Source organism: Schistocerca gregaria, chromosome X (genome assembly GCF_023897955.1).
Source record: "Schistocerca gregaria isolate iqSchGreg1 chromosome X, iqSchGreg1.2, whole genome shotgun sequence".
NCBI lineage: Eukaryota > Metazoa > Arthropoda > Insecta > Orthoptera > Acrididae > Schistocerca > Schistocerca gregaria.
Window position 1 is genome coordinate 141,832,470 of NC_064931.1, and position 27,431 is coordinate 141,859,900.

At 39.7% G+C, this 27,431-nt stretch overlaps 1 protein-coding gene across 2 annotated transcripts in view; it reads right to left on the reverse strand.

The window, feature by feature from the left end:
* The window catches only part of LOC126297616 (unconventional myosin-Va), a 352,002-nt gene that overhangs the window by 43,478 nt on the left and 281,093 nt on the right, over nt 1-27,431 (reverse strand). For both annotated transcript variants that reach the window (XM_049988630.1, XM_049988629.1), the window contains 4 exons: nt 23,785-23,896; nt 8,107-8,318; nt 7,681-7,855; nt 1,844-2,065 (listed from right to left, as the gene is read on the reverse strand). In XM_049988630.1, the coding sequence (XP_049844587.1) occupies nt 1,844-2,065; nt 7,681-7,855; nt 8,107-8,318; nt 23,785-23,896 (721 nt within the window). The remainder of the gene's footprint in view (nt 1-1,843; nt 2,066-7,680; nt 7,856-8,106; nt 8,319-23,784; nt 23,897-27,431) is intronic.

Consider the following 27,431-nt stretch of genomic DNA (forward strand, 5'->3'; position numbering starts at 1 on the left):
TGACAAGTTTCATGCCGCCGGAGTTTATGAAATTGAGTGTGAATGTGGACTGGGCGTCCAATAAGCACGAGGCTAACTGAACATGAGAGATATATCCGCCTCAAACAATATAGCAAATCAGCAGTGTCAGAACATCATGAGCAGTGCAGGATGAACATCGAATTTCGAGAGGCCCGAGTACTGGCGAAACAGCCGTTTAGTTTGAGGAGGAAGATTAGAGAGGCTATAGAAATAGCCAAGCGACCCGATAATATGAACAGAGAAGACGGATACAGACTTCCAGCGTCTTGGCTGCCTGCTGTGACAGCTTTGCGGAAGGACATCTCGCGCAAAGCAACAGGCGTGCGGTAGGCCACAGCGGAGGATGGTACACAGAGCGCTGACGCGGCCTAGTCGATACTAGGCAGTTAGTAAACAACGCTACGCTGCAGTCGCCGCTAAGTCTCCTATTCGCCGATTTCCACCAATGGCAGGCAGTAAAGGAAACTCCAATGGAAAACGCCTATTTCCGCCAATAACAAGACGCAATGCAAACGCCAATAAAATGAACTCTTAGTACCCTTCCTCCTCATCCTCACATCCAATCACAACACTCTTCCATAGTATATATGTACCCACACTTGCGCTCATTCAGCAGTTAGCAACACACCCTGAGAAAGGTGTCTTGCAACAGACGCCGAAACGTTGGAATTTTATAAATGACAATGCGGTCTCTAACCCAGAAGAATTTTATTGACATTGACAACGGCCGCGGAAGCCTACGGTTACATTGAAGTAAACACAAGTTACAAATATATGAGTGTGGGAGCCAAAACCATTACCACTGAAATAATAATTTTGAAAAAGTTTTCAGAGATTACATTCCAAAAAAGAAACACACATAAGTGAACATGATTGTGTGTAATTCACTAAGTTACATACAAATGTCTTAAGTCCATCACACACATGAGAACACAACCCTATAACGTAAATACCTGCATTATGTTTACAGCCATCCATTGATTATGAATAAAATGTTAAAAATCAAGGAAGATGGTTCCAAGGAACGCAAATTACAGTGAATAGAAGCACTATCTGAGTAAATCAAGTGACATTTTGTTGCAAAATCATTCTTTCCTAAGACAACATTCAACTTACTTGCTTCTACCAAGCACGGAACATTTCTTCAATACTTCACACAGTTCTCAGCACATGAACACCAACACTGAAAGAATGCCTTACAAAATTTGGAGGGGGGACAATATTACACTAAGTAAATCAGATGATCAAAAAAGATCAACAGCTAGCCAAAATTTATTAATGATTAATTAAGAAACTACACTGATACTTTCACAACTGTGGTATCAACCACAGCTATAAAACATATTTTACTATCACTAGCTGCAACACTAAACTTTAATTTTTACTTTACTTTCACAAAATATTACTTATGTGTTAGTGGGCTCATGATGAGAATGGCTTTATGGCACAGGGGTATATCTCAAATCAGAAATTCAAAGGTATTTTATTCAATCCTCAGAATATTTTCTAATTTTTTTCTGTCACTTTTCACTTCTCCCCTTTGCAGAAATGATTTGAGTTGTATTGCCCTATGCATAAAGTGTCCAGATGTACTACAGTTCAGAGTTCACAATACATCCGTAACTTTGTGGGAAAGTAAACTGAAAGGTCAGAAGAAGGCAAGGACATCCTATCAATACTATCATGCTTAGTAATGCACTTCAAGTTGGAGACTGTTTCACCCACAGACTCATGATACAAGAAGTAATATTAAAAATTATAATTATTAGCTAACTAAATATTCTGATAAGAAATGAAACTATGAATTTGCAAATTACTATACCAGTTCTCCAATTTTTTGTTGAAGAGAAATGATTTTGTTCTCCAGTCCTTTATTCAATTTCTTCACATGCTCAACAGAACGTGCTTCCTGCCGAAGTTTACGGAACTTACGCCGAGCCAGGAAGCGACGTATAGCTGACTGTACCAAAATCACTTGTGTTCGTTTACGTGCATACCACTTGCGTGCAAGCCAGCCACGGACATACCGTTGTATTATAATTGCCTAAGGAAAAAAAAAAAGAAAATCAATCAATTCAAAATGAAGTACCCGCTGACACACACACACACACACACACACACACACACACACACACACAATATTCATTGTTATTCATTGTTATCACTACTGTCCAAACATCAGTTTAGCCAGAACATATAGCTTCCTATGCTTAGTGTGTCAATAATTTCCACTTTACAGTTCCACTGCATGGTATCATCAGGTCCCTGCACAATGATGTTTTAACAGTTTTACAAAAAATTGTGGTGTAATCAACTTTTTTCCCATTAATTTAAATCACTCACTTTATACCTATGTTAACAAATAGTTAATCAGATGACATTCAAACTGTGAGTACATTATTTGGTTGGGGGGTGGGATTCCTGTATTATATCTTACATTAAGTTACCTTCAGTGCATCACTGAATCATTGATACAAAAATAAGTTTCCAATTTTCAGTTAACACGTCTATAGCATACCATTTCACAGATCTGTTCCCTTGTGTCTAATGATATTAGTTATCTTTATTACATATGGGTAGCAAGGCTTTGAAGTATAAAATATTTAATTTTTATAGTTTTAGCTGATTGTTAACTGTAGTCAAATATTTAATTGTAAAATTAATAAATAGTCCAATAAAATGGCACAGCAAACACAATGAATACAAACCCCCACTCAACTTCTACATTTTATAAAGCATATATTGATGGTAATGTGTCAGTCATCTCAGTTTTGGCATATCAGGATGTGTGAAAGCACAATCCTCTGACTCCAAAATTCTTTATGTAATTTATTTATCATTTCCACACTGGAACCCCTATTTATACTGTAAAATATCAGTGTTACATTATTTAAGAAATGTCCTCTGCCCTTCACAAAGTTCATAAATTCAATGAACTACGGGACAAACACACTATGATGCTTTAAGCCTCCTCCCCCCTCCCCTTGTTTTTATGGTAATATAACCTGGCCTGAATAGATGCATGTGGTCTCCAATCCACATTTAAAATCAGCCATATAACTTTATAACCACTAAATGCCTGCATATTTCTTACATCACATGGAGGATCCATGGTTTCAGGTAGTCTACAGAATATCAAAATCACGTCTCACATGAAAATCTTGCCAAACAATTAATGCAATTTGTGGGGATGGCAAGAATTTTGTACACCCTGGTGATTAGCTCCCTTCTGACTGTGGTCCTAGCAGAAGATCCATAAGATTTAATTTTCTGCCATATCCCACAGAAGCTAAGTATATCCTGGTTGTGCTGCTGAACACTTACCTGAAAACTATCGCATTGAAATCTCATGCTGATTTCATCAGCACTACTTAATAGTTCCCATAGACACAACTTGGGATTGACTACTGCCCATATTCATGAAATAGTCACAACTGACTATTATACTTTCGAGGGAGCATGATAATGCTGTCAATGTTGTGTCACTCTTACACTTATATGGTAAACTGATGAACTGTGGCTATCCAGAGAACAAAATTTCGTCAACATGGCCTCCTGAAGTCCTTATATTCAAACTACCTTGTTGCAAGCAGCACAGTCAGACTTCATGGATGCAAATGAACAACTGAGGTAGGTTTCTTCCACTAAATAGTGTAAATCTAAGTGACTACTTCACTGTAACCATCCAGTATAGTACAGATGGATATATAATGTTATCCGATAAACTTGACCAAAGGGGGTCACAGTTACAGCAAAATGAATGGTAAGAGAGACTGTTTTAACACCAGTGAATCTCTCTTTTATGAGCGGTCAATAAATGAAATACAATGCAAATCCCAAAAACTATCGATAATCGATTGTTCATGCAGCATACAAACACTTGTTCACTTGTGATGTTTATAAAATTGGCCACCTCTGAGATTTTCACTTGGCATTATTCCACACAACATTGTCGACTGACCACCTGTTAAGTTGTGATGATAGCTTTTTTCCAAAGGCTTAGCATTGCTCCTGATACCAGGAGAGGTGTCACAGCAGGGAAGACACCGGAAGACATTCGCAAGAAGTGTACACTCATGTTCATAAATAAAGGATAATTGCAGAATGTGGTGCCACCCAACATGGCACTACACAAAACTGGTGCTAATAGCATAGGCACATAGGGAACACGCATGACACAGATCTGTAAGTCCACGGTATTGGTGGTAAGTTGAGAAAACCGTCCCGAAACACATGTGCTACAAAATGCCACTGTTTCCTGCGCATGTGTGCCAACATTAATATGGGATATGATCACCATTCACATGTACCAGGTCGCACAAAGAGTTGGCATACTCGGGATCAGCTACTGCTGGAGTATAGCCTCCCATTCTTGCACCAGTGTCTGTCTGACCTCCTGAAGTGTCATAGGGGTTTGAAGACATGCAGTGATACATTGACTGAGAGCATCCCAAGCATGGGTTTAGATCTGGAGAACAGGCAGGTCACTGCATTCACCTGATATCTTCTGTTTCAAAGTACTCATCAGTTACACTGCCAGAAGCAGAGTTCGTTTTGTTTGCAGATGACACAAGTATTGCAATAAATAGTATGTCAAGTGTAGTTCTAGAAAGATCTGCTAATGATATTTTCATTGATATTAATAAATGGTTTAAAGCCAACTCACTGACATTAAACTTCGAAAAGACTCACTATATGCAATTCAGAACCTGTAAGAGCTTTCCACCCAGCATATGCATAAAGTACGAAGAAGAGCAGATAGAAGAGGTTGACAGTCTTAAATTCCTGGGATTACAACTTGATAATAAATTCAGTTGGGCGGAGCACACCACAGAACTGCAGAAACGCCTTTACAAATCTATATTTGCAATTCGAGTGTTAGCAGACATAGGCAACATAAAAGTGAAAAAGCTTGCATACTTTGCCTACTTTCATTCCATAATGTCATATGGTATAATATTTTGGGGTAACTCTTCAAGTCAAACAAAAGTTTTCAGAGTCCAAAAGCGTGTAATACGTATTATTTGTGGAGTAAACTCTCTCACGTCTTGTAGAAACCTCATCAAAGAACTGGGTATGGGTATACTAACTACTGCCTCTCAGTATATTTACTCCTTAATGAAATTTGTCCTAAATAATATATCTCTTTTTCCAACAAACAGCTCAGTTCATACATACAATACCAGGAACAAAAATGACCTGCACAAGGACTTAAAAGCACTTACTTTAGTTCAAAAAGGGGTCCACTACTCAGGAACACTCATCTTCAATAATTTGCCAGCAAACATAAAAAATTTAGTTACAAATAGAGATCAGTTTAAAAGGAGCCTGAAAGACTTATTAGTGGCCAACTCCATCTACTCCATTGACGAATTTTTTTTAATAGAAACAAATGATGTGTTGTATATATTTATACTATTAGTATTGTTATTTCATCTTAAAAAAATAAAAAATAAAAAAAAGGTGACATGTTCCACATCCACGAGGATCTCCTCAACACGGATCTATGGAACGAAAACTAATCTAATCTAATCTAATCTAAAAACTCCTCCACGATGGCAGCTCGGTGGGGCAGTGGGTTATCATCCATCAGGAGAAAGGTGGAACCCCACTGCACCCCTGGAAAGGCGGACATAGTGGTGCAAAATGATGCCCCGATACACCTGACCTGTTACAGTTCCCCTGTCAAAGACATGCAGGAGTGTACGTGCACCAACCACAGTCCCACCCCACACCCACAAACAGCAACCTCCATACAGGTCCCTTTCAAGGACATTATGGGGTTGGTATCTGGTTCCTGGTTCACCCCAGCTGAAATCCCAGTGAGAACCACTGTTCAGACAATAACTGGACTCGTCCGTGAACATAACCAGGGGCCACTGTTCCAATGACCATATACTGTGTTCTTGACACCAGGCTTTACGGGTTCTCCTGCAACCAGGGGTCAGTGGAATGCCCCTTGCAGGTATCTGGGCAAATAAACCATGTCTGTTCAGTCGTCTGTAGACTGTGTGTCTGGAGACAACTGTTCCAGTGGCTGCGGTAAGGTCCCGAGCGATGCTACCTGCAGTACTCCGTGGCTGTCTGCGGGCATTGATGGTGAGATGTCGGTCTTCTCGTGGTGTTGTACGCTGTGGACGTCCCGTACTGTAGTGCCTGGACACATTTCCTGTCTGCTGGAATCGTTGCCATAATCTTGAGATGTCACTTTGTGGCTCACGGAGGGATCGTGCTACGACCTGCTGTGTTTGACCAGCCTCCAGACGCCCTAATATTCTACCCCCCATATCGTCATCAATATGTGTTATTTGAGTTATTTTCAACCCACAGTCACCATTAGCATGTCTGAAAACTTCTTCACACTTACTGCCTGCACAGTACTCTTACATGCACCAACACACCTCTGCAGATGTGGACTGCTGCCAGTGCCACTGTGCGACGACCGCAGGTCAAATGCACACATGGTCATACCTCAAGGTGATTTAAACCCGTAAACCAACCACTAGAGCGTTGTTTCACCATGTATCAGCATCATCCTTAATTTATGAGCATGAGTGTAGTTCAAATCATATGATGTCCATTCAGATTTTGGTTTATTGTAGTTTCACTATCATTTAAGGCAAATTCCATTGTCTAGTAATGTAGTATACAGTCCCATTTGCACAGTAAAACTTATTTATTTAATTCAACAGCCAGTACTGTTATTTCTTTGCAGTGATGTTCAGCATCGGTTTTTGAGTTTTGATCTGCAAAGAAGTTACGAGAGGTGCATCAAGACTGTGATTAAGGGATAATTTCGTCACCAATAAAATTTTTAAAACAAATGTCTAGCATATGAAACTGGTCATTTAACTAAATAACTTTTACTGTTTAATTGGCACTGTATATTATGTAACTGTTATCTGACCACTGCCAACTGCTCCATGACATCATAGCAGATATTACCAAAATTACAGGACAGTTTCTTTGCTAAGACCACCATCAAGTGTTTCCCCACTACTTTTTTAATTGAATTAAGGTTTCACCTGTAATGATTGCCATGGAAGAGAGACTAATTCAGTTTCTTTCTTGCCTCATTACTGATTGTATGATCACAACAAAATACTGTGATCTGCTTATGGATTGCATGTAATAGGTATCAGAGAACAGACTTCCCTGAAGTTTCCTGCTGCTCACACGGGGATGCTTTGACAAAGTCCTGATAACGAGAACAATTACACAGCATTATTTAAGAAGTTAATGAGTTTTATGTTGTGATGGACCATTATCTTTGTATTAGTATGTGGAAGCCAGTAAAGTCAATTTTTACATAAGAGCCACCAGTTGCAGCCAGTATTTTACTTTTACTGATTTTAGGTTTCTATAAAATTACAAAACAAAGAAAGCACAAATAAAAAAAACAAATATTGTTGTCCTGTGTTAACCGCGTCCAGCAGTAGCTTGATTGAAATATCCTGCTACAGACATTGTATTATTTCACTTTTGTAACAGAAACAGCATTAAAAAAAAAAACAGCATACAATTGATGGAATTCTTGGAAATTATTTAATGCATGTCGTTTACTTCTTTTGAGATCTGAATATGTCAGTAATTAACATATGGACAATGAAATGACATTCAAAATCCAGATATTTTTGCTACGCAAAAGATGATACTCACAGCATGATTATATCTCATCTGCTGGTACCTGCGCCGAGCCAGTAAACCACGTGCTCTTGCTTGGAGACCCAACACACAAGCTTTCAATGACTTGTATTTTGTGCGAATAAGCCAACCTCTCGTATACCGTTGAATTGTTACTGCAGCCCTTGTTTGTCTCAAGAAATGTGCTTTCCTGTAATAAGCAATTGTTATGTTACATATGACAGCCATGCTTAAAAAACCATTAGTAATGTGGACTATGGGGTGAAAAAGTGGGTGGGGAAATAACCTTCCAAAACTGCCTCTGTCCTGGTGTTTCAAGACTTCGAATCACCTTTCACTTGGTTCACCAGAGAGAAAGAGAGAGAGAGAGAGAGAGAGAGAGAGAGAGAGAGAGAGAGAGAGGGGAGGGGTGGGGGCAAACTGCCACCACGTTATTCATACCTCCTTGCAAGAACACCTCGCCCATAGCGCTGCAACAACAGGATAGACTTCTTCACTCTTAAGTATTTCTTCCGGCAGATGAATGCTCGCACTTGTTTTTGAATGATGATGCAACATTTCCTTAGCTTGTCTGCACGGAGTTTTTCCAAGTATGCAACTTGTCCAGCTCTAAAAAAAATCTTTGTCTTTCCAAACTGGAATTTGTCTGTGTCCTGCAACATACATATAAAGCTAAATCTAAAAAAATTTGTTGTTATGTGTCCATCATCTACAAATACAGCAGAAATCTCTTAACTACATATATATCTGATCTACTTCTCTGCATAAAAAGCAAATGAACATCAGTTTATTAACCACCAGCTATTAATCAACTAATAACTATCTATCTCTCATATTCCAGTAAAAAGCTTATTTTCTAAACTATCTTAATACTGCACTAAAATTGGAGAGGGGAGGGGAAGAGAGGTCACATTAAATAGTTACTTGACCCACAACTGTGATGTGTAATTAATATGTACCGCAACCAGCATTTTGTTTGCTGATAAAATAAGCATCTTTGAAACATTTGCAGCTCATACCCATATTTCAAGGTTGTGAGAGTGAAGTAATACTTTCACAATTAGCACTGAAATCTTACCACATTCTCACTGATCAGATTGATTAAACATTCAGATGGATGAAATATATATCAGATTTTTAATGTCACATAAGGGTGCCATTTTTTGGAGGGGGAGAGGGAGGGGGAGAGGGAGGGGGGAGAGAGAGAGAGAGAGGGGGGGAGGGGGGGAGGGAGGGGGAGAATGGGGGATGGGGGAGAGAAAGATTATTTCTAGAACAATGATGAAACAGCTATAAACGGGTAAAGATACAAATGACATTTAGAATCAGGCCACACCAGAGTCTGGCACTGGTCAGTGGACTGTATCATCACTGGCTTCGCAACAGTCTCTGTTTTGACAAACACCATGTGGCAATGCCAAGTAAGCCTTCAGCGAGATATTGCAGCCCAATTACAACAACCAGGTTATCAGCTCCAGTCCAGAATTTTCTGTGACCTTAACCTGACATCATCATCATCATCATCATCATCATCATCATCATCATCATCATCATCATCATCATTGAACAGCTGGGCAGTTATACGAGGTTGAGCCTGTGCTACTCCACATAGCACCTATGACACACATGCTCACAATATCACCAAGACACTAACTTCTGGCTGCACAGAAGCATCTGCATGCTAGGGGGAGCCCCGTACTTTACTACCATCCCGAGGGTACAATGAGAGGAACCCACCATCACTGCCCTTGCCTGGGTACTAACAGAAGACCACTACCCTTTGAGCCCTGTAGCAAGACACAGAGCGATGTCCTCACAGGAACAGTCCAGGATCACACAATCATTGTGAGCATGGTAACACAACAGTGACCACAGCAGTGGCGGCAGGTAATCTGCACCCACAGGCCGCCTCACTGGTGAAATGCTGTTATATTCAAAGAAATCACTTTAACCATCTGCATTAGCTGAGATAGGTATAAGGTATAGTCACCGAGCCACAGGAAACGAAATTAATATTTAATACAGATGTTAACTGTTTTAGATGTGGACATATGAGACATAAGAAGCATAACTGCAGCGAACACCAGATATGCTGCCAGTCTGGAGATTCTGAACACAACTGTTATGACAGAAATTCGCAGAGGTATGGAAGACAGTCACAGGCTGGACCTCACATCATAGAGTTAAGTGGGGTAGGAGGGCAGTGCATCCACTGTACAAGAGTAAGTAAGAGTAAAAGCTTGCGCAAGTGCAAAATCAGTGGCAGAATTTTTTCTGACTGCTAATGTGAAAGGAAAGTTGTGTAAATATTTATTAGATACCCAATCTCAGTTATCTGTGGCAATTGAGAAAATACTTGGTAAAGTTAAATTTGCCCAGCTGGACGTACATGGGGATTATGTAGATTCACTTGTTTTGAAGGGTAACACGTTTCTGCACGGAGGAAAGTGACTTTTGAGTTGATGGAGAGTTCTTCCCATGATCAGCAGTGGCTATGAAGTCATTCTCAGTTTAGATTTACTGGTTGCACATCATGCCTAAGTTTAATTGGAATGGTATGTAGCAGAAATGGATGGAGCACCATTTCATTTTGGCTCTTCAGTCACAAAACAATTATTGTTGCAAGGAACAGCCACGATGTTGGGTGGGCAACCTAACCTGCATATAATGCCCCTTAGAGTCAACTCCCCCCCATGAACCATGGACCTTGCCGTTGGTGGGGAGGCTTGCGTGCCTCAGCGATACAGATGGCCGTACCGTAGGTGCAACCACAACGGAGGGGTATCTGTTGAGAGGCCAGACAAACGTGTGGTTCCTGAAGAGGGGCAGCAGCCTTTTCAGTAGTTGCAGGGGCAACAGTCTGGATGATTGACTGATCTGGCCTTGCAACATTAACCAAAACGGCCTTGCTGTGCTGGTACTGCGAACGGCTGAAAGCAAGGGGAAACTACAGCCGTAATTTTTCCCGAGGACATGCAGCTTTACTGTATGATTAAATGATGATGGCATCCTCTTGGGTAAAATATTCCGGAGGTAAAATAGTCCCGATTCGGATCTCCGGGCGGGGACTACTCAGGAGGATGTCGTTATCAGGAGAAAGAAAACTGGCGTTCTACGGATCGGAGCGTGGAATGTCAGATCCCTTAATCGGGCAGGTAGGTTAGAAAATTTAAAAAAGGAAATGGATAGGTTAAAGTTAGATATAGTGGGAATTAGTGAAGTTCGGTGGCAGGAGGAACAAGACTTCTGGTCAGGTGACTACAGGGTTATAAACACAAAATCAAATAGGGGTAATGCAGGAGTAGGTTTAATAATGAATAGGAAAATAGGAATGCGGGTAAGCTACTACAAACAGCATAGTGAACGCATTATTGTGGCCAAGATAGATACGAAGCCCACACCTACTACAGTAGTACAAGTTTATATGCCAACTAGCTCTGCAGATGATGAAGAAACTGAAGAAATGTACGATGAAATAAAAGAAATTATTCAGATAGTGAAGGGAGACGAAAATTTAATAGTAATGGGTGACTGGAATTCGAGTGTAGGAAAAGGGAGAGAAGGAAACATAGTAGGTGAGTATGGATTGGGGCTAAGAAATGAAAGAGGAAGCTGCCTAGTAGAATTTTGCACAGAGCACAACTTAATCATAGCTAACACTTGGTTTAAGAATCATGAAAGAAGGTTGTATACGTGGAAGAACCCTGGAGATACTAAAAGGTATCAGATAGATTATATAATGGTAAGACAGAGATTTAGGAACCAGGTTTTAAGTTGTAAGACATTTCCAGGGGCAGATGTGGACTCTGACCACAATCTATTGGTTATGACCTGTAGATTAAAACTGAAGAAACTGCAAAAATGTGGGAAATTAAGGAGATGGGACCTGGATAAACTGAAAGAACCAGAGGTTGTACAGAGTTTCAGGGAGGGCATAAGGGAACAATTGACAGGAATAGGGGAAAAAAATACAGTAGAAGAAGAATGGGTAGCTCTGAGGGATGTAGTAGTGAAGGCAGCAGAGGATAAAGTAGGTACAAAGACGAGGGCTGCTAGAAATCCTTGGGTAACAGAAGAAATATTGAATTTAATTGATGAAAGGAGAAAATATAAAAATGCAGTAAATGAAGCAGGCAAAAAGGAATACAAACGTCTCAAAAATGAGATCGACAGGAAGTGCAAAATGGCTAAACAGGGATGGCTAGAGGACAAATGTAAGGATGTAGAAGCTTATCTCACTAGGGGTAAGATAGATACTGCCTACAGGAAAATTAAAGAGACCTTTGGAGAGAAGAGAACCACGTGTATGAATATCAAGAGCTCAGATGGCAGCCCAGTTCTAAGCAAAGAAGGGAAAGCAGAAAGGTGGAAGGAGTATATAGCGGGTCTATACAAGGGCGATATACTTGAGGACAATATTATGGAAATGGAAGAGGATGTAGATGAAAAAGAAATGGGAGATACGATACTGTGTGAAGAGTTTGACAGAGCACTGAAAGACCTGAGTCGAAACAAGGCCCCCGGAGTAGACAACATTCCATTAGAACTACTGACGGCCTTGGGAGAACCAGTCCTGACAAAACTCTACCAGCTGGTGAGCAAGATGTATGAGACAGGCGAAATACCCTCAGACTTCAAGAAGAATATAATAATTCCAAACCCAAAGAAAGCAGGTGCTGACAGATGTGAAAATTACCGAACTATCAGTTTAATAAGCCACGGCTGCAAAATACTAACGCGAATTCTTTACAGACGAATGGAAAAACTGGTAGATGCAGACCTCGGGGAGGTTCAGTTTGGATTCCGTCGAAATGTTTGAACACGTGAGGCAATACTGACCTTACGACTTATCTTAGAAGAAAGATTAAGAAAAGGCAAACCTACGTTTCTAGCATTTGTAGACTTAGAGAAAGCTTTTGACAATGTTGACTGGAATACTCTTTTTTAAATTCTAAAGGTGGCAGGGGTAAAATACAGGGAGCGAAAGGCTATTTATAATTTGTACAGAAACCAGATGGCAGTCATAAGAGTCGAGGGGCATGAAACGGAAGCAGTGGTTGGGAAAGGAGTGAGACAGGGTTGTAGCCTCTCCCCGATGTTATTCAATCTGTATATTGAGCAAGCAGTAAAGGAAACAAAAGAAAAATTTGGAGTAGGTATTAAAATTCATGGAGACGAAGTAAAAACTTTGAGGTTCGCCGATGACATTGTAATTCTGTCAGAGACGGCAAAGGACTTTGAAGAGCAGTTGAACGGAATGGACAGTGTCTTGAAAGGAGGATATAAGATGAACATTAACAAAAGCAAAACGAGGATAATGGAATGTAGTCAAATTAAATCGGGTGATGCTGAGGGAATTAGATTAGGAAATGAGACACTTGAAGTAGTAAAGGAGTTTTGCTATTTAGGAAGTAAAATAACTGATGATGGTCGAAGTAGAGAGGATATAAAATGTAGACTGGCAATGGCAAGGAAAGCGTTTCTGAAGAAGAGAAATTTGTTAACATCGAATATAGATTTATGTATCAGGAATTCGTTTATGAAAGTATTTGTTTGGAGTGTAGCCCTGTATGGAAGTGAAACATGGACGATAACTAGTTTGGACAAGAAGAGAATAGAAGCTTTCGAAATGTGGTGCTACAGAAGAATACTGAAGATAAGGTGGATAGAGCACGTAACTAATGAGGAGGTATTGAATAGGATTGGGGAGAAGAGAAGTTTGTGGCACAACTTGACTAGAAGTAGGGATCGGTTGGTAGGACATGTTTTGAGGCATCAAGGGATCACAAATTTAGCAATGGAGGGCAGCGTGGAGGGTAAAAATCGTAGAGGGAGACCGAGAGATGAGTACACTAAGCAGATTCAGAAGGATGTAGGTTGCAGTAGGTACTGGGAGATGAAGCAGCTTGCACAGGATAGAGTAGCATGGAGAGCTGCATCAAACCAGTCTCAGGACTGAAGACAACAACAACAACAACAACAACAACAACATAGTCAACTCGTGGGATATCGTACCAAACAGTACTGGAAAGACGATATGGAGTGATGTGGAAGTTGATCTGCTGGTGAATTTTTGTGTGTGTTCTGGAACCTTTACCTAAAAATGAAGAACTAGACACGGTAAAGTATTTTGCACAGAATAGTTTATCCTACATATGGGGAAGTGAAGTAGTGCCTGACAGTATAGCTTTAGCCGTGAGGATGTACAGCTATCACATGGTACCCTGATAGCTAATTTAGAAGTACAAGACAGACATGAATTTGACTGGGATTTCTCATTGAACAGCCCAACACTAGGACAGTCTGTAAACCTGATGACACCGAGAAATAAAGTAGCACACACAAAGTGATAGGACAAGGACAACATGCAAAGACTTTCAGAAGATACCATAGGGTTTTCTGATCCTCCTGGGCCATTGCCTGCCATGCAAGTAGCTAGACATCATATTCCCATTGGAAACATAGTGCCTGTTTGTAAGAAACCATATCATGTTCCTCAAACTCTAAAGCCTGTCATGGAAGACTGTGTACGTCAAAAGCTTGAAGATGGGATTGCAGAAACAAGTAACAACCTAGGTTAGCACCTGCCATAATAATAATAATAATAATAATAATAATAATAATAATAATAGCCAGATGGTAGCAAAGCATATTGGTTCTGTTGAACTAACACTACTTATATCAGAGGCAGTGTCAGATGCTTACATGACACCAAACATATAATATTAAATAATCTGGGCTAGTGTCAATATTTTACAACTATGGACCTACACAGTAGATACCCCCAATTAGAACTACTGCCAGAAGATCATCGAAAGACAGCATTCTCAAGCCCTTCTGGTCATTGTCAATATTGTCGCATGCCTTTAGGGCTGAAAATTGCACCAGATACTTTCCCATGGTTATTAGATGGTGTACTGCAAGGATTAAAAGAGAAGCACGTATAGTCTATCTGGATGATATAACTGTGTTCTGCAAAGACTTCCAGGAACATATAGTGCATTTAAGTGAAGTTTTCAATTGTCTACGTGCAGCACAGTTAACTTTTAGCCTAGAAAAGTTCCATTTCATTTTACAAGAAGTCCTTTACTTGGGCCGTATTGTTGGCCAGAACAAGGTTCGCATTGCTAAGTGGCTAGCTGATGCCATCAAAAATTTTCCAAAACCTGTTACAATACAGGAACCACAAAAACATTTAGGCCTCACAAATTTTTATTGAAAGTATATTACAAATCCACTAAATTTGCAGGACTCCCTCACACAGCTGTTAAGGATAGGAAAAAGTTTCACTGGTCACCAGACTGTGAAGCAGACGTTCTGAAACTAAAAGATTCATCAATGTCTAGTCCTTGTTTTTCCACATTTCCATAAACTATTCATACTGCCCTGTGATTCCAGAAATTTTGTGTTAGGTCATGCTTTAAGTTGGGAAACAGATGGACTGAAGCAACCATAGTATATGCACTGAGACAGCTTAAAATGACAGGAAGGAATGTCAGTAACTGAGAAAAATTCTGGCATCAATATTCAAAAAATAATATTTTCAATGTTATTTATATGGATGTCATTTTAAAGTAGTAGCTGATTATACAGCATTCAAATGGTTAATAGGACTTAAAGATCCAACTAGCTGATCAACCAGATGGCCTTTGCATCTCACCGAGTTTGATTTAAATGTAATACATTGTCCAGGAAGGTCACACGCAAATGCTGATGGTCTGAGTTGCGAAGTACACACTCGGGAATGCACTGGCATAGACTAGGATGACTGGAAGGAAGCTCAAAGCAATGACCCAGATTGGTTAGCAGTTTGCCAGGCAGCCACAATTCAGCATGGCAAAGAGAGTATTGTACAGGAAGATGAGATGCAGGCTGAGTGTCTTAGTGCCAGAGAGTTAGAGAGTTATGAAACCAAGTACAGAGGAAGGCCCAACATTTGATTTTAACCAGATATGATAGTTGTAGGGCAATGGAATGCAAAGTTACAGAGGGGGAGGGGAGGGCGGGAGGGGGGAGAGAGTGAGTGAGTGAGTGTGTGTGTGTGTGTGTGTGTGTGTGTGTGTGTGTGTGTGTGTGTGAGGAGGGATGGTTATATGTCAAGAGGTACAGCAAAATGTTGAAGGTGAGGTGTATCAATCTTTAGTGCCAATCACCACCTCTATCCTAATGCGCAATTACGAATGGACACTGCCAACTTGGCTTAAACCCACAAATGCAGATACAACCAACTCCTCTACAAAGTGCCCCATACAAGAACCAACATTTGTAGGAAGGTGGACAATAAGCTTGCATGTTTCCAATGTGGATGTCCTGGACATGTTTTATGTTACTGCAGACAACAAAAACAGGTCTTTGAAAACTATGTTGCCAGATGTCAATCATCAGAAAAGATGTATTCAAGCCAATCAACTAAGACAATTGTAGTCTACCTGTGGGATGAAGCCCATTGCAGTACTCTGGATGAAGTTGCTTCCCAACCTGCCATAGCTGTTCTACATCATTTTACACAGAACTAGCCACTCAACTAGCTGCCGAACTCAGGAAAGTTAAGTAAGCCAACCATCAACAGAGATGAAGCTGCCAAACATGAAAATCCTCCCTAGACAACAGTTACAAATCCCTCAGGAAATCTCACTGCCATCACTGATGGCCAATCTGTCCAGGAGCTAATCAACTCAAGGGCTTTTTTCCTGTAATGTTGAATATTTATTGTCACCAGCTAGGAAAAACTATATTCCATGATACAAAAGCGACTGTGATGATGGTTGCAAATGCTGACTAACCTGTATTGCAAGAATAACTGTCAGTAATACAGCCCTACAAATTTGTCATTTTAGTAGAATTTAGGGACTTCTGGCAAGCATCACAAGAAATCATACACATGGATGGCCTGAGGTCCAGATCAATGAAGCTATTCAAGCAGGCTCACAAACATTGCCCTGATTGGTTGTTTGGCATTGAAGAGTGTTATTCCAGTGTCATCAGCAAGACAAGTTTTGGTCATCAATCGAGATGCTCAGATGAACTGTCAATTTTTGTCAATTGCAAGAAGTTGCTCAGGGGCTTCCAATCCAGTCCACGAAGGGTAGCATAGTGTCATTCATCAAAAACTGTGCTCTGCTGCCACTACAGGTAATGTAACGAAGGAAACAATTATCAAACTGCCAATATGATCTGGTCAACTGCGTCAATTTTCAGGTGCTTTCAAAATCGAGAATGGAGAAAAAAAACAGGTCAAGTAGCCCATGGTAACACACTATATCAGCACTGGGGGTCATCCACCAACTCTAAACTCTTACAAGGTGCTGCCAGCTGAACGACTGATAATCCAGGAAGAAGTGGACAAGAGGCTGCAAGATGACATTATTGAACCTTCTGAGAGCCCTTAGTCCTCTTTTGTAGTCCTTGTGGAGATTTACCCACTATCATGCACTGATCACACCCTAGACCCCTTCAAAGGAGGAAAGTTCACGGTCCAGTTGCATTACTGTGGCCAGCACCTATATTCAATGTCAAGGTGCAATAACTCCTCATGGATGGCAGGTGGCAGCACTAGCAACGGAAGGTACATAAAGCACGTCAGGAAGACGTGGAAACAGTGTAGTAGTAGAATGATATTTTCACTCTGCACCCAAGTGTGCGCTGATATGAAACTTCATGGCAGATTAAAACTGTGTGCCCGCCCGAGACTCTAACTCGGGACCTTTGCCTTTCGTGGGCAAGTGCTCTACCATCTGTGCTACCCAAGCACGACTCATGCCCGGTCCTGAAGCTGTGACGACCGGGCACGAGTCGTGCTTCGGTAGCACAGATGCTAGAGCACTTGCCCGCGAAAGGTAAAGGTCGCGAGTTCAAGTCTCGGCCGGGCGCACATTTTTAGTCTGCCAGGAAGTTTCATGGTGTAGTAGTAGTAGTTGTAATATGGAAATGGGGCAATTTATCTGATGTCCACAAGAGCATCATTATTGGCTTTTTGGCCAAGGGTGGAAGCATTCTTAGAACAGCTAAATTTGTAAACTGTCTGCATGCCACTGTGTTAAAGTATATAGTGCCTGGTGAAAGAGTGCTATTCAAAGCTGGTGTCAAGGCAACTATGATGCACTTATGGGACATCCACAACAGGGGGTGAACAATGGATGCGGAGATGTGTACGAAGGAATATTCACGTAACTGTTGAGAAACTGACCACCCAGATGAACCAAGGGGCTACCAACAGGTCTCCTCAATGATCTTTTAGTCAACATTGTTGCGAATGGACCTCCACAGTAGGCACCAGGTTCATGCACCCATGCTGACTGATGTTCATTGAGGATGAAGGCTGGAATCTGCATGCCAATAGTGCAACTGTACATCCACTAAGTGGCAATAGGTGGTTTTCCCCAGAAGAATCACGTTTTATGCTGGCAACAATCGTCAGAAGAGTCCAGCCAGAAGGGGAATCATGATGGTCTGGGGAATGTTTTCATGGCGTTTTCTGCATTATCTCATCATTCAGGAAGGCACACTGGATCAACAGAAGCATACATTTATCCTTTGGGTCCACATCCATCCCCACATCCAGTTTGTTTTTCCTCGGCATAACGGCATCTAAAAGCAGGACAACGCAACGTGTCACATAGCGCACAAGTGCAAGTGTACATGTGTGGTTCAACGAGCACCAGGATGAGTTTACCTTATGCTTCTAACCACCAAACTCCCTAGCATTAAACCTAATCAAGAATATATGGGCCCCAACTTGATTGGGCTGTTGTGCCACGGATCCTCAATCTAGAAACCTAGCGCACCTGGCACCTGAGTCAGCATGGCTCTACATCCCTCTCAATACCTTCCAGAGCCTTACTGCCTCTCTTCCTGCACATATCACAGCAGTCCGTGCTGCAAAAGGTGGTTATTCAGGCTTTTGACAGATTGTCACATTAATGGGACTGGACAGCATATTTTTCAACTACAGACACGCAGACAGGATACTGGCAAATTGAGGTTGACAAAGTTGACTAGGAAATGATTACCTTCCTAACATCTGATGGTCTTAGTGTTCCAAGTTATGCTATTTTGAGTATGTAACGCTCCGGCCACCTTTGAGTATATGGATGGTTAACCTGCTCCGACATCTTAAATGAACGCTGTCTCTTTGTTATCCACATGTCCCCTGACACTCATGTTGAAGTTTGTTCATACTGCAGGCCTCTGCCTGAACTGAAGAATTGCCTCTTTGTAGCTTAAGAAATTAAGTCCTGGATGGTGTGAGGGGGGATGGGGCAAGGGGGGGGGCAGTTAGTTAACAGTGACTGGGTCCATCAACATGCAGAGAAAATAAGCGCAGTCATCGTAATACCAGTGATTAATGAAAGGACTTATGTACGAAGGTGCTTCCCTATAAGAAAGGAATACTGTAGGGAGATGCCAAATTTTCCTGAAATTTGGTGCAAGGAAGATCCTTCCTTGTCCTTAAGTAGGTGCTAACACATTCTCCAGTTCTAGACATAAAACTTCACACTGACACTAGCAGTTTCTGAATAGGGGCTGTTTCAGTACAAATTCAGGAATGTTCTGGGAAAGTGATGATAGCTCTTGTTTCCAGAGTACACAGCAAGTCCAAGACAAACTATGGCACCAAGGTTTCGGTAACACATCATCACAGTGTATACAAAAACGGACACCAACACTAGGATGCCAACTACCTTTTGAGGAATCCTTTGGCGTAAAATGGCAGAGTGGACAAAATCTCCACCGTCACTGCCTTAAATGATACTGCTGCTGAATGGAGGAAAGACACAGCACTGCTGAAAACCATGAAGGCCTTAGAGGAGAAGGAACTGAGGAAAGGAGAATTCTAATTAATAAACACAGTATTGTATAACAAGTAATATGATCTAATGGGGTGGAAATTTATCATGTGCTTCTCGGTGTTCTGCCAAGTTGTTGTTTCCAACTCACCAGAACACCCAGAAACACACTATTAATCAACTGCACCGAGAAAACCTGAGAGATCATGGCAGAAATGATTGCTCATCATACCAGATCATCTACTGCCAGCTAGCTTGAAGTACTTCCTAGATACTCCAGCACATCCAGTTACCTGGGATTTGTGAATCTCTACACAGAATAAGACATAGGTATCACTGGTAAAGTCTCTACTGATGTGTTAAAGACTACATGAGCCACTGTGAGGCATGCCAGCAATGCCTCAATTAGCTCCGGAGCACCTTATACCAATTCTGTCTGTAGTAGCGACAGTCCATCAAACTGGAATCTTCTTCTTGGGGCGTCCCAAATTCAATAAATGAGAGCCAGTGGATAATAGTCTGCACAAACTACTACTCCCACTATGCTGTCACCAAAGCTATACTTATTGCTGAAGCTCCATAAATTGCTATGTTCCTTGTAGAGGATGTCATTTTGATGCATAGAGCACCCCATGTGATGATCTCTGATAAGAAAATTTCCCAGGTGAGACTAGTATGAGAGAAAATTTCACATTGTGACATCAGCCACAAGATGACAACTGCCTATCACCCACAGAAGAAGGTGTTACAGAAAGCTTACTTAAACATTGGCAGACACACTGTCAATGTACATTCATGTCAAATGGAGAGACTGGGATAAAATACTGCCCGTCATGACATTCACATGTAACACAGCAAACCCGTAAGGTATCACACTATTCTTTCTGCTCCACAGTGACGAGCCCAAAATGACACTGGACAAAATGCTCCCTATGTCAACCACATGATACTTAGAATGACTACACGAAACAATTCACCAGGAGGACACAAAAAACAAAACAACTAGATGCCCATAAGAACTGGCAGCACTACGACACTAAGCACCAGCTGGTAAGAGACAGCCTGGTAGAGTATGTGGATATTTATGCGTGTGCAGAAAGTGGGACTATCAGAAAAGTTAATGATGCACTACTTTGGGCTGTTGGGTTGTATTGTCCTTCATCTCTTCTTGTACTTTACATACTATGTTTAGGATTATGAGGCTTCATCAAATATACAAAGATGTCATCTATGCACTCAGTATAAAGCCCTACTGCAGTTCTGAGGTGCAAATCGACAATGGGGGCTTCTCATTCGAGGAAACTGAAGACCCATTCAATGATCACAAATCTTTTATCAGAGGGGCTAACTTCAATCCTCAAATCGTGAGAATGATTTAACAATATGAACCGAACGCAAGGATCCTCCAGGACTGCTGTAGAGAAAACCCTCCTTAAGATCTACATCCAGGATGCAGTTATCAGCTCCAGTGAGAATCTCTAGAGCAGGGGGTTGTGGGTTGTTCTTGAAACCGAACAGTGCCATAAGCTGTGCATGCCGCGAGGAGCAGTGGTTAGCCTTGCTGCCAGGCATGCTGTAACATGCCAGTTCAAATCCCATTGCCAGAAAATATTTGTTATTTAGTGCTTATTATTTCTAGAATGTCCTCAAAACTTCTTATGCTTATAATATTTGCACATCCTGGAATACTGTATGCCTGTACAGATCATGGCACACACTGCCCAGGAGAGTTCAGTTCAGTTCTGGCTGTATGTTGGTGTCTGTAAGATGTGCCTTCACTGTTACATGTCACACTTCACTGATGACTTTGCTTTCAGACAGGGACTTGATTGTTATTACAATGTGCTAAAATTACGAGAAAAGAAATGGTGAACGCATAATATCTTTAGGAGCAGATATGGATGAATGTAGTAGAACAGTAAAATCTGGCCATATTTTGTTGGTCTGAAGGTGGATAATTTTGTTTCTGGAATTTGTAGAGTATTCTGCCTTGATTTTGAATTAAGAATAAATATAGGATCCCACTCACAGTTTATAGGGATGTGTGTCTCGGGTTGTGTATTCCTCTGCCAGGAACAGTGACATGGTTTTATTTTAGAAAAATTCCTCAATTTGCAAAAACGAATTAAGTACGGGGTTTACTTGTATATTATCAACTAGGTTGCCAAGTTCTTTGAAGAGACATACATTCAGCAGGCAAAATGTAGGTTATTCAAACAGAGCTCTTAGGTTTTTTAGTAGTATGTGTTCAGTACATGTGCGGGTCTTGTACAGAGACGTGTTGTATTGTAAGTAGAAAGAATTGTAAATGAAATTAGTTATATTGACTGATATGGTTATTACAGTGATATGGAAAGTCAAAAAATAAATTAAAGAATTTCAGTGTAATGTAATGTGAAGAGAATTATGAACAAAACACATCTTAAGTGGCAAAAATGTTTAAGATTAACAGTCATGCATACAACGAGAAATGGTACTTGCCTGGAACAGTTTTTTATTTAAGATTCAGTAAATATCATGAGAAATATTCCAGAATGATGACAGCATGAATCAAACCAGTTTTTTAATCAAATCAGAAGTGTGAGTTCAAACTGAATTCATTGTCTAATAAACACATACACTAATTTCAAGTCTCTAATGGAAAACAAAGTATCTATTAAATTTCAATGTAACAATGCCAAGACTGAAAAGGACGTGTCTACATCCACACTCCGTAAGACACTTATGGATGTGGTGGAGGGTACATGTGCACTAGTGTCATTTCCCCCTTCCCTGTTCCAGTTGTTGGGTACTGTCCGCTGGAAGAACAACTGCTACTAAGCCTCCATGTGGGCTCTGATCTCTCTAACTTCATCTTTTCACAAGATATATGCAGACGGAAGCAATGTACTGGCTGAGTGTTTTAAGAACGTATGCTCTCTAGACTTTAATGGTAGACTATACTGTGATGCAGAACACCTCTCATGCACCATCTGCCACTGGAGTTAACTTATCATCTATGTAATGCTTTCTAAATGAACATGGAATTACGTGTGCTCCTCTACTTTTGATCTTCTCTATTTCCTGTATCAAACCTACCTAGTACAGATCCCAGATTGATTAACAATACTCAAGTATTGGTGGACCGAGCATTTTATAATCTCCTTCCTTTGTTGATGGACTGCATCTCTTAAGGATTCTCTCAATGAATTTGTCTGCCATCCAACTTACATACTATTAATTTTATGTGGTTGCTCCACTTCAAATCAGTCTGTACACATACTCCTAAATATTTTATGGAAGTAACTGCTTCCAGTGATTGTTCTGCAATTTTTCAGTCATACAAAAAAGGTTCTTTATGTTTATGTACTTACAATACTTTACATTTATTTATGTCAAGGGTAAACTACCACTCCCAGCACTAAACATCAATCCTATTCAGGTCATCCTACATTCCTCCAAAACCATCTGACTATTAATGCTGCCTACTACTGTTAGTTTTATATCAAATTTGAGTTATTCAAAGTAATCTCTCATGCGTTGCTTTCTCACAACCAGATCAGATCACAGCAGTGGACTCCCCTAGTGTATTCTACACACAACAAGTATATGCAACACTTTGAGCATTAGTCCCTTGACAATTTATAATGAATTTTACAACAATGGCATTAAAAATTATCAGTACAATGGCGAAAGTGTGAAGAAAATATGGGTGAATATGATGGAAAAAAGTTGTCTTTAATACTCAAAATAGAATTGTTATTACAAAAGATTACAATTATTGTAACCATATATTTCAATAGTCACCATTATTTGCCATTTGATGACACTGTAGTTAAATTTTATTTATGCAATGTCATTTTAAACTTAAGACAAATCTGTCAATTATGGCATTACAGTTGCCTAATAATATGACTTGCACTATGGAATGAGTATAAATAAAATAGGTGTGGTAACAAAACGTAATTGGTAATTGTCAGTGAAAAAAAGAGAGTGGAGACCTACTAATGAGAAAAAGTAGTAATTTGGGGAGAATTTAAGGAAAAGGGCAGAAGCAAAAAATTGGAAGGGGGAGCGTAGAGAGAGTGAGTTAGTTTGTATGTATTTCCATGACAACAAATCATACCCAACACCACTAAGAATATATGTTTTGCTACAGACTTTACATATAATTCACATATTCTATAAGCTTACTAGAATAACTAAAAATATGAATAAAAAGTGAAGTGAAATTGCTTTCTTTCGTTAATCAAAAAACTAAGCTTGTGATGAGATGATAGTGGTGATAGTAGTAGAAGTAACAACAACAACAACAACAACAACAAAAGAAATTAATGGTCAATAATCACTATACCTTTATAATTTTAGATACTATTCTTTCACAGGTCAATCTCAGGTTATCTCTTTGGATATCTTTATACAAGCAAAGAACACGGTATCTGTTAAAGAAGTCACCATACGTCCACCTGCAACAATAATAAAAATTGTAAACAAATTACAAAATACTGTTGTTGTAGATTAATAATTTTCTTTAAACATACTTATTTCAACAACTGTTTTTAAGCAAGGACAGTATGTTTTTGCCTAAAATTTGCACAACAGTCCTTCTGTCATTCTCCACATTAATCAACTATTTTGTTACCAATAATCAGTTGTGCGAAGGGATACTATTTCTTAACTTTGCTAAACAGTTCAAGAATAGTAATCATATTACAAATATGAACTGAGAATTGTGATTATTGTACATTAAGAAGTTGTACCAAAAGCATCCTCTTCCACTGTCATAATACAAGATATCCGTACACAAGAAACATAGCTTCACAACTTTAATTCCACCAAAAAGGAAATGAAACCAATATATGCTCTTACATTAGCACCAAGTTCCCAATCTTGTTTTTATTGTAACTGTAGCCACATTGTGTTTTACATGAGAATATTATTTCGTCTGGCACTATGGAAAAGTTTTGTAACTCAAACAATCCACAGTATTTATTTCTGCATGGTACAAATCAAATCTGTCATACAATACAAAATTCTGGCTTCTCACGAATTGCTGCTCACTTCACAGACTAAGTTTTGAATGTTTTTGCATCATGGGTTTTCCAACCACTGCAGACTTGCACAAGCAGTAGACGTGTTGTCACTGTCAGTCAGTCAGGCAGTGCCCTCTCTGATAGTCTTTGTTTCTTTATAGTTTTGTAGCCTAAGCTACTTGAGTTCTATACACTTTGAGTAATGGAAATAACTACAGCAATGAAAGGGAAATTTGTCTTCTCAAGGGTGGTTATCACTGCTGGGTGCACAGATAATGTGACAAGTATAGAAACTGGTTGTGCATAAATTCCATAGAGAATAAGAGCCAAGGCCCTCTAAAAACTGCAAATGGCAGAATCATGGCTAACCAACAACATATTTGCCCATTTAATGAATCAGATGTGTAGATTAAGAAATGAATATTGTGTGCAGGGGAAAAAATCCACAAAGAAAATATAGTGCCTGTTTTTCAGTGTTTCAAAGTGGAATTTTTGGATATGAAACATGAAGGTTTACATTTCGTCACAAAGAGAACTCCGAGACTGCATTTTGTAAAGCAAGAAGGGAAGCCATTGGGGATGACCCACAAACCTTCAACTGGGAGAAGACATTTTGAAATCAAATGACGGTAATAGTATTCTGAACACTGACAATAGGTCTGTTCCAGGCAAAAGGAACCTCGTGTTCAGTTAAGAAGAGAGAAAATTCCGAGTGAAAATGTAACTGATCTTATGGACAGGACATTTGACAGTTTTTCAAATAATTCGAACAAATATACATTATACACATTGACATCGAAAGCGTAGAAGAAGAGACTAAGTTATTTCCTGTTTTACTGCTGGCTGACAATAGTCAAAACACACATAAAAGACGTTCTGGACTGAAAAATAAGATGACTGGGTGGTTATTGAAAACTGCAGTGATAGGCATTGAAATGGCTACAATTAAAGCCATGGATACAGTGTTCCCTTAAACACTCCTTCCCGATTGCAATTTTCAGTTCAACCAATGTCTATCAAGGAAAGTAACAGAAGTGGGATTAACAGAGGAATACAGACACAGAGAAGAAATCTGATTTTTTCACTGCATACCTGCTGCATTTGCACACCTTCCACCAAACCATGTTGTAGTGTGGATGGTAATAAGGAGGAAATGCCTAGTGGAGAAAAGAATCATGAAATTCACAGATTATATGAATACTGCTGAAACTTCGGTTAGGAAACCGAACTCCTCAATAATCAAAAACATCCAAATGTATTATACTTTCTGATATATAAGTTGCAGGCTGATACAGCAAATGTTATATTTGCAATTATTAATACAATCTCTGCACTTTGTGCATAGCTAGTTCCAATCCTGGATAAAATGTGAAAGAATGTTATTTAGCAGTCTGTTGAACCTCCCACACTGTTGCCTTCTTTTGATGGTTAGAAAACACATGGCTTAAATATTTTCAATCAGAAACATGTCAATGTCATAGGTCAGAAGACCCTTAGTCAGGAAGCCCAGGACACCTCTGAAAAGTGTGCCCTGTTATCAGTAGTGCCAATTTACTTAAATTAATAATTATGGAAATCACTTATAGATTGCATTAGTGCAACACATACTGGTTCAAAACAGCCTACTTTGGAAAAAGGCATTACTCTCTCATCTCACCTACTAGCCTGATGTTTTCATCTAGTACATCATACTAACCATTAACATAATTTTACAAAGCACATCTTCAGCAGTCCATACACTGTTTAAGTTCGCCCTTTTTAACAATAAAACTGCTGTTTACTGGAATTTAAACTACCAAGTCAAAATATTCTGATAAACTATGGGAGTTCCTAATAAGGTACTTTTTAGTTTTGTTTAGAATATTTTGAGGTTTCCAATATTACACTTCGCGTTTGCTGGGAAACATATGTAAACTTCTGCACTAGACCACAATACTCCACACTGAACAATAGTCTGAAAATTATTTTTACTTCTTGGAAAGTGGTAGCAATTTTCATAGATGATCCTAAATTCACTGCTATTATTAGCCGCAAATACCACTAGGTAGCAACTGCACTGGCCAAGGATCACATGACGAAGCTTTTTCACAATTATTGATTATCAACTTTATACAATGTTGTTGTTACAAGAATTGCGTAATATACTTTCTTGACTTTTATTACACTGCTTATGGCTATCATGCCACAAAACAGTATTGACTGAAAATATACAAAACATGCTGGTATTTCATATGCCGATAGGCTAACCATGAAAAATTTCTAAGAGCAAAGGAGGCAGAACTGCATTTATTACTTTTTGTTTACTTAAGTTATCCATGTAATGTTGCCACCTCAAAATAAGCTTTTAGTAAAGCAAGTTTTTACCAGATTACAAAAATTTATTTCTAAGGAACTATACTAGATACAGCTATACAAGCCACACTTTTGAATAGGATAAACTGTAGCAGTAAGAGTAAATACTATTTAAAGTCTTGCTAATATAAGCAAACAATTACATTTCCTGCACAATTATTTACAAGTAACAGGTGACATTAGATGAACTTCTTGAAATTCTAGACAGTACTGATGATGGTATTCTTGAAAATGGTTTGGATGTTGCTTTGCTACCATCCACAAATGCTACAGATGATCTGACAGATCAAGATTCTGGTGATGAAGAAGCACCAAATATTGATAATCTTCCAACAAGTCAGTTGAAAGCTCCAGCTGCAATTTGCTATACAGCTATGTCTAAAAACAAAGAAATTCCAATTCCATCTATCTTTACCAATGATGCAGATACTGCTTATCTACAAACACTGTCTGGCCACAAAGGAGTACTGCAAAACACTCACTGAGGTCACCATTAGAATATTTTGAACTACTTTTTGACAATGATGTTATAAGCAAGATGGGGAAATACACCAACCAATATGCAGCGAAGAGGAACTGACTTTAAGATTGCTCTGAAGAGGAAATTACATGTTTT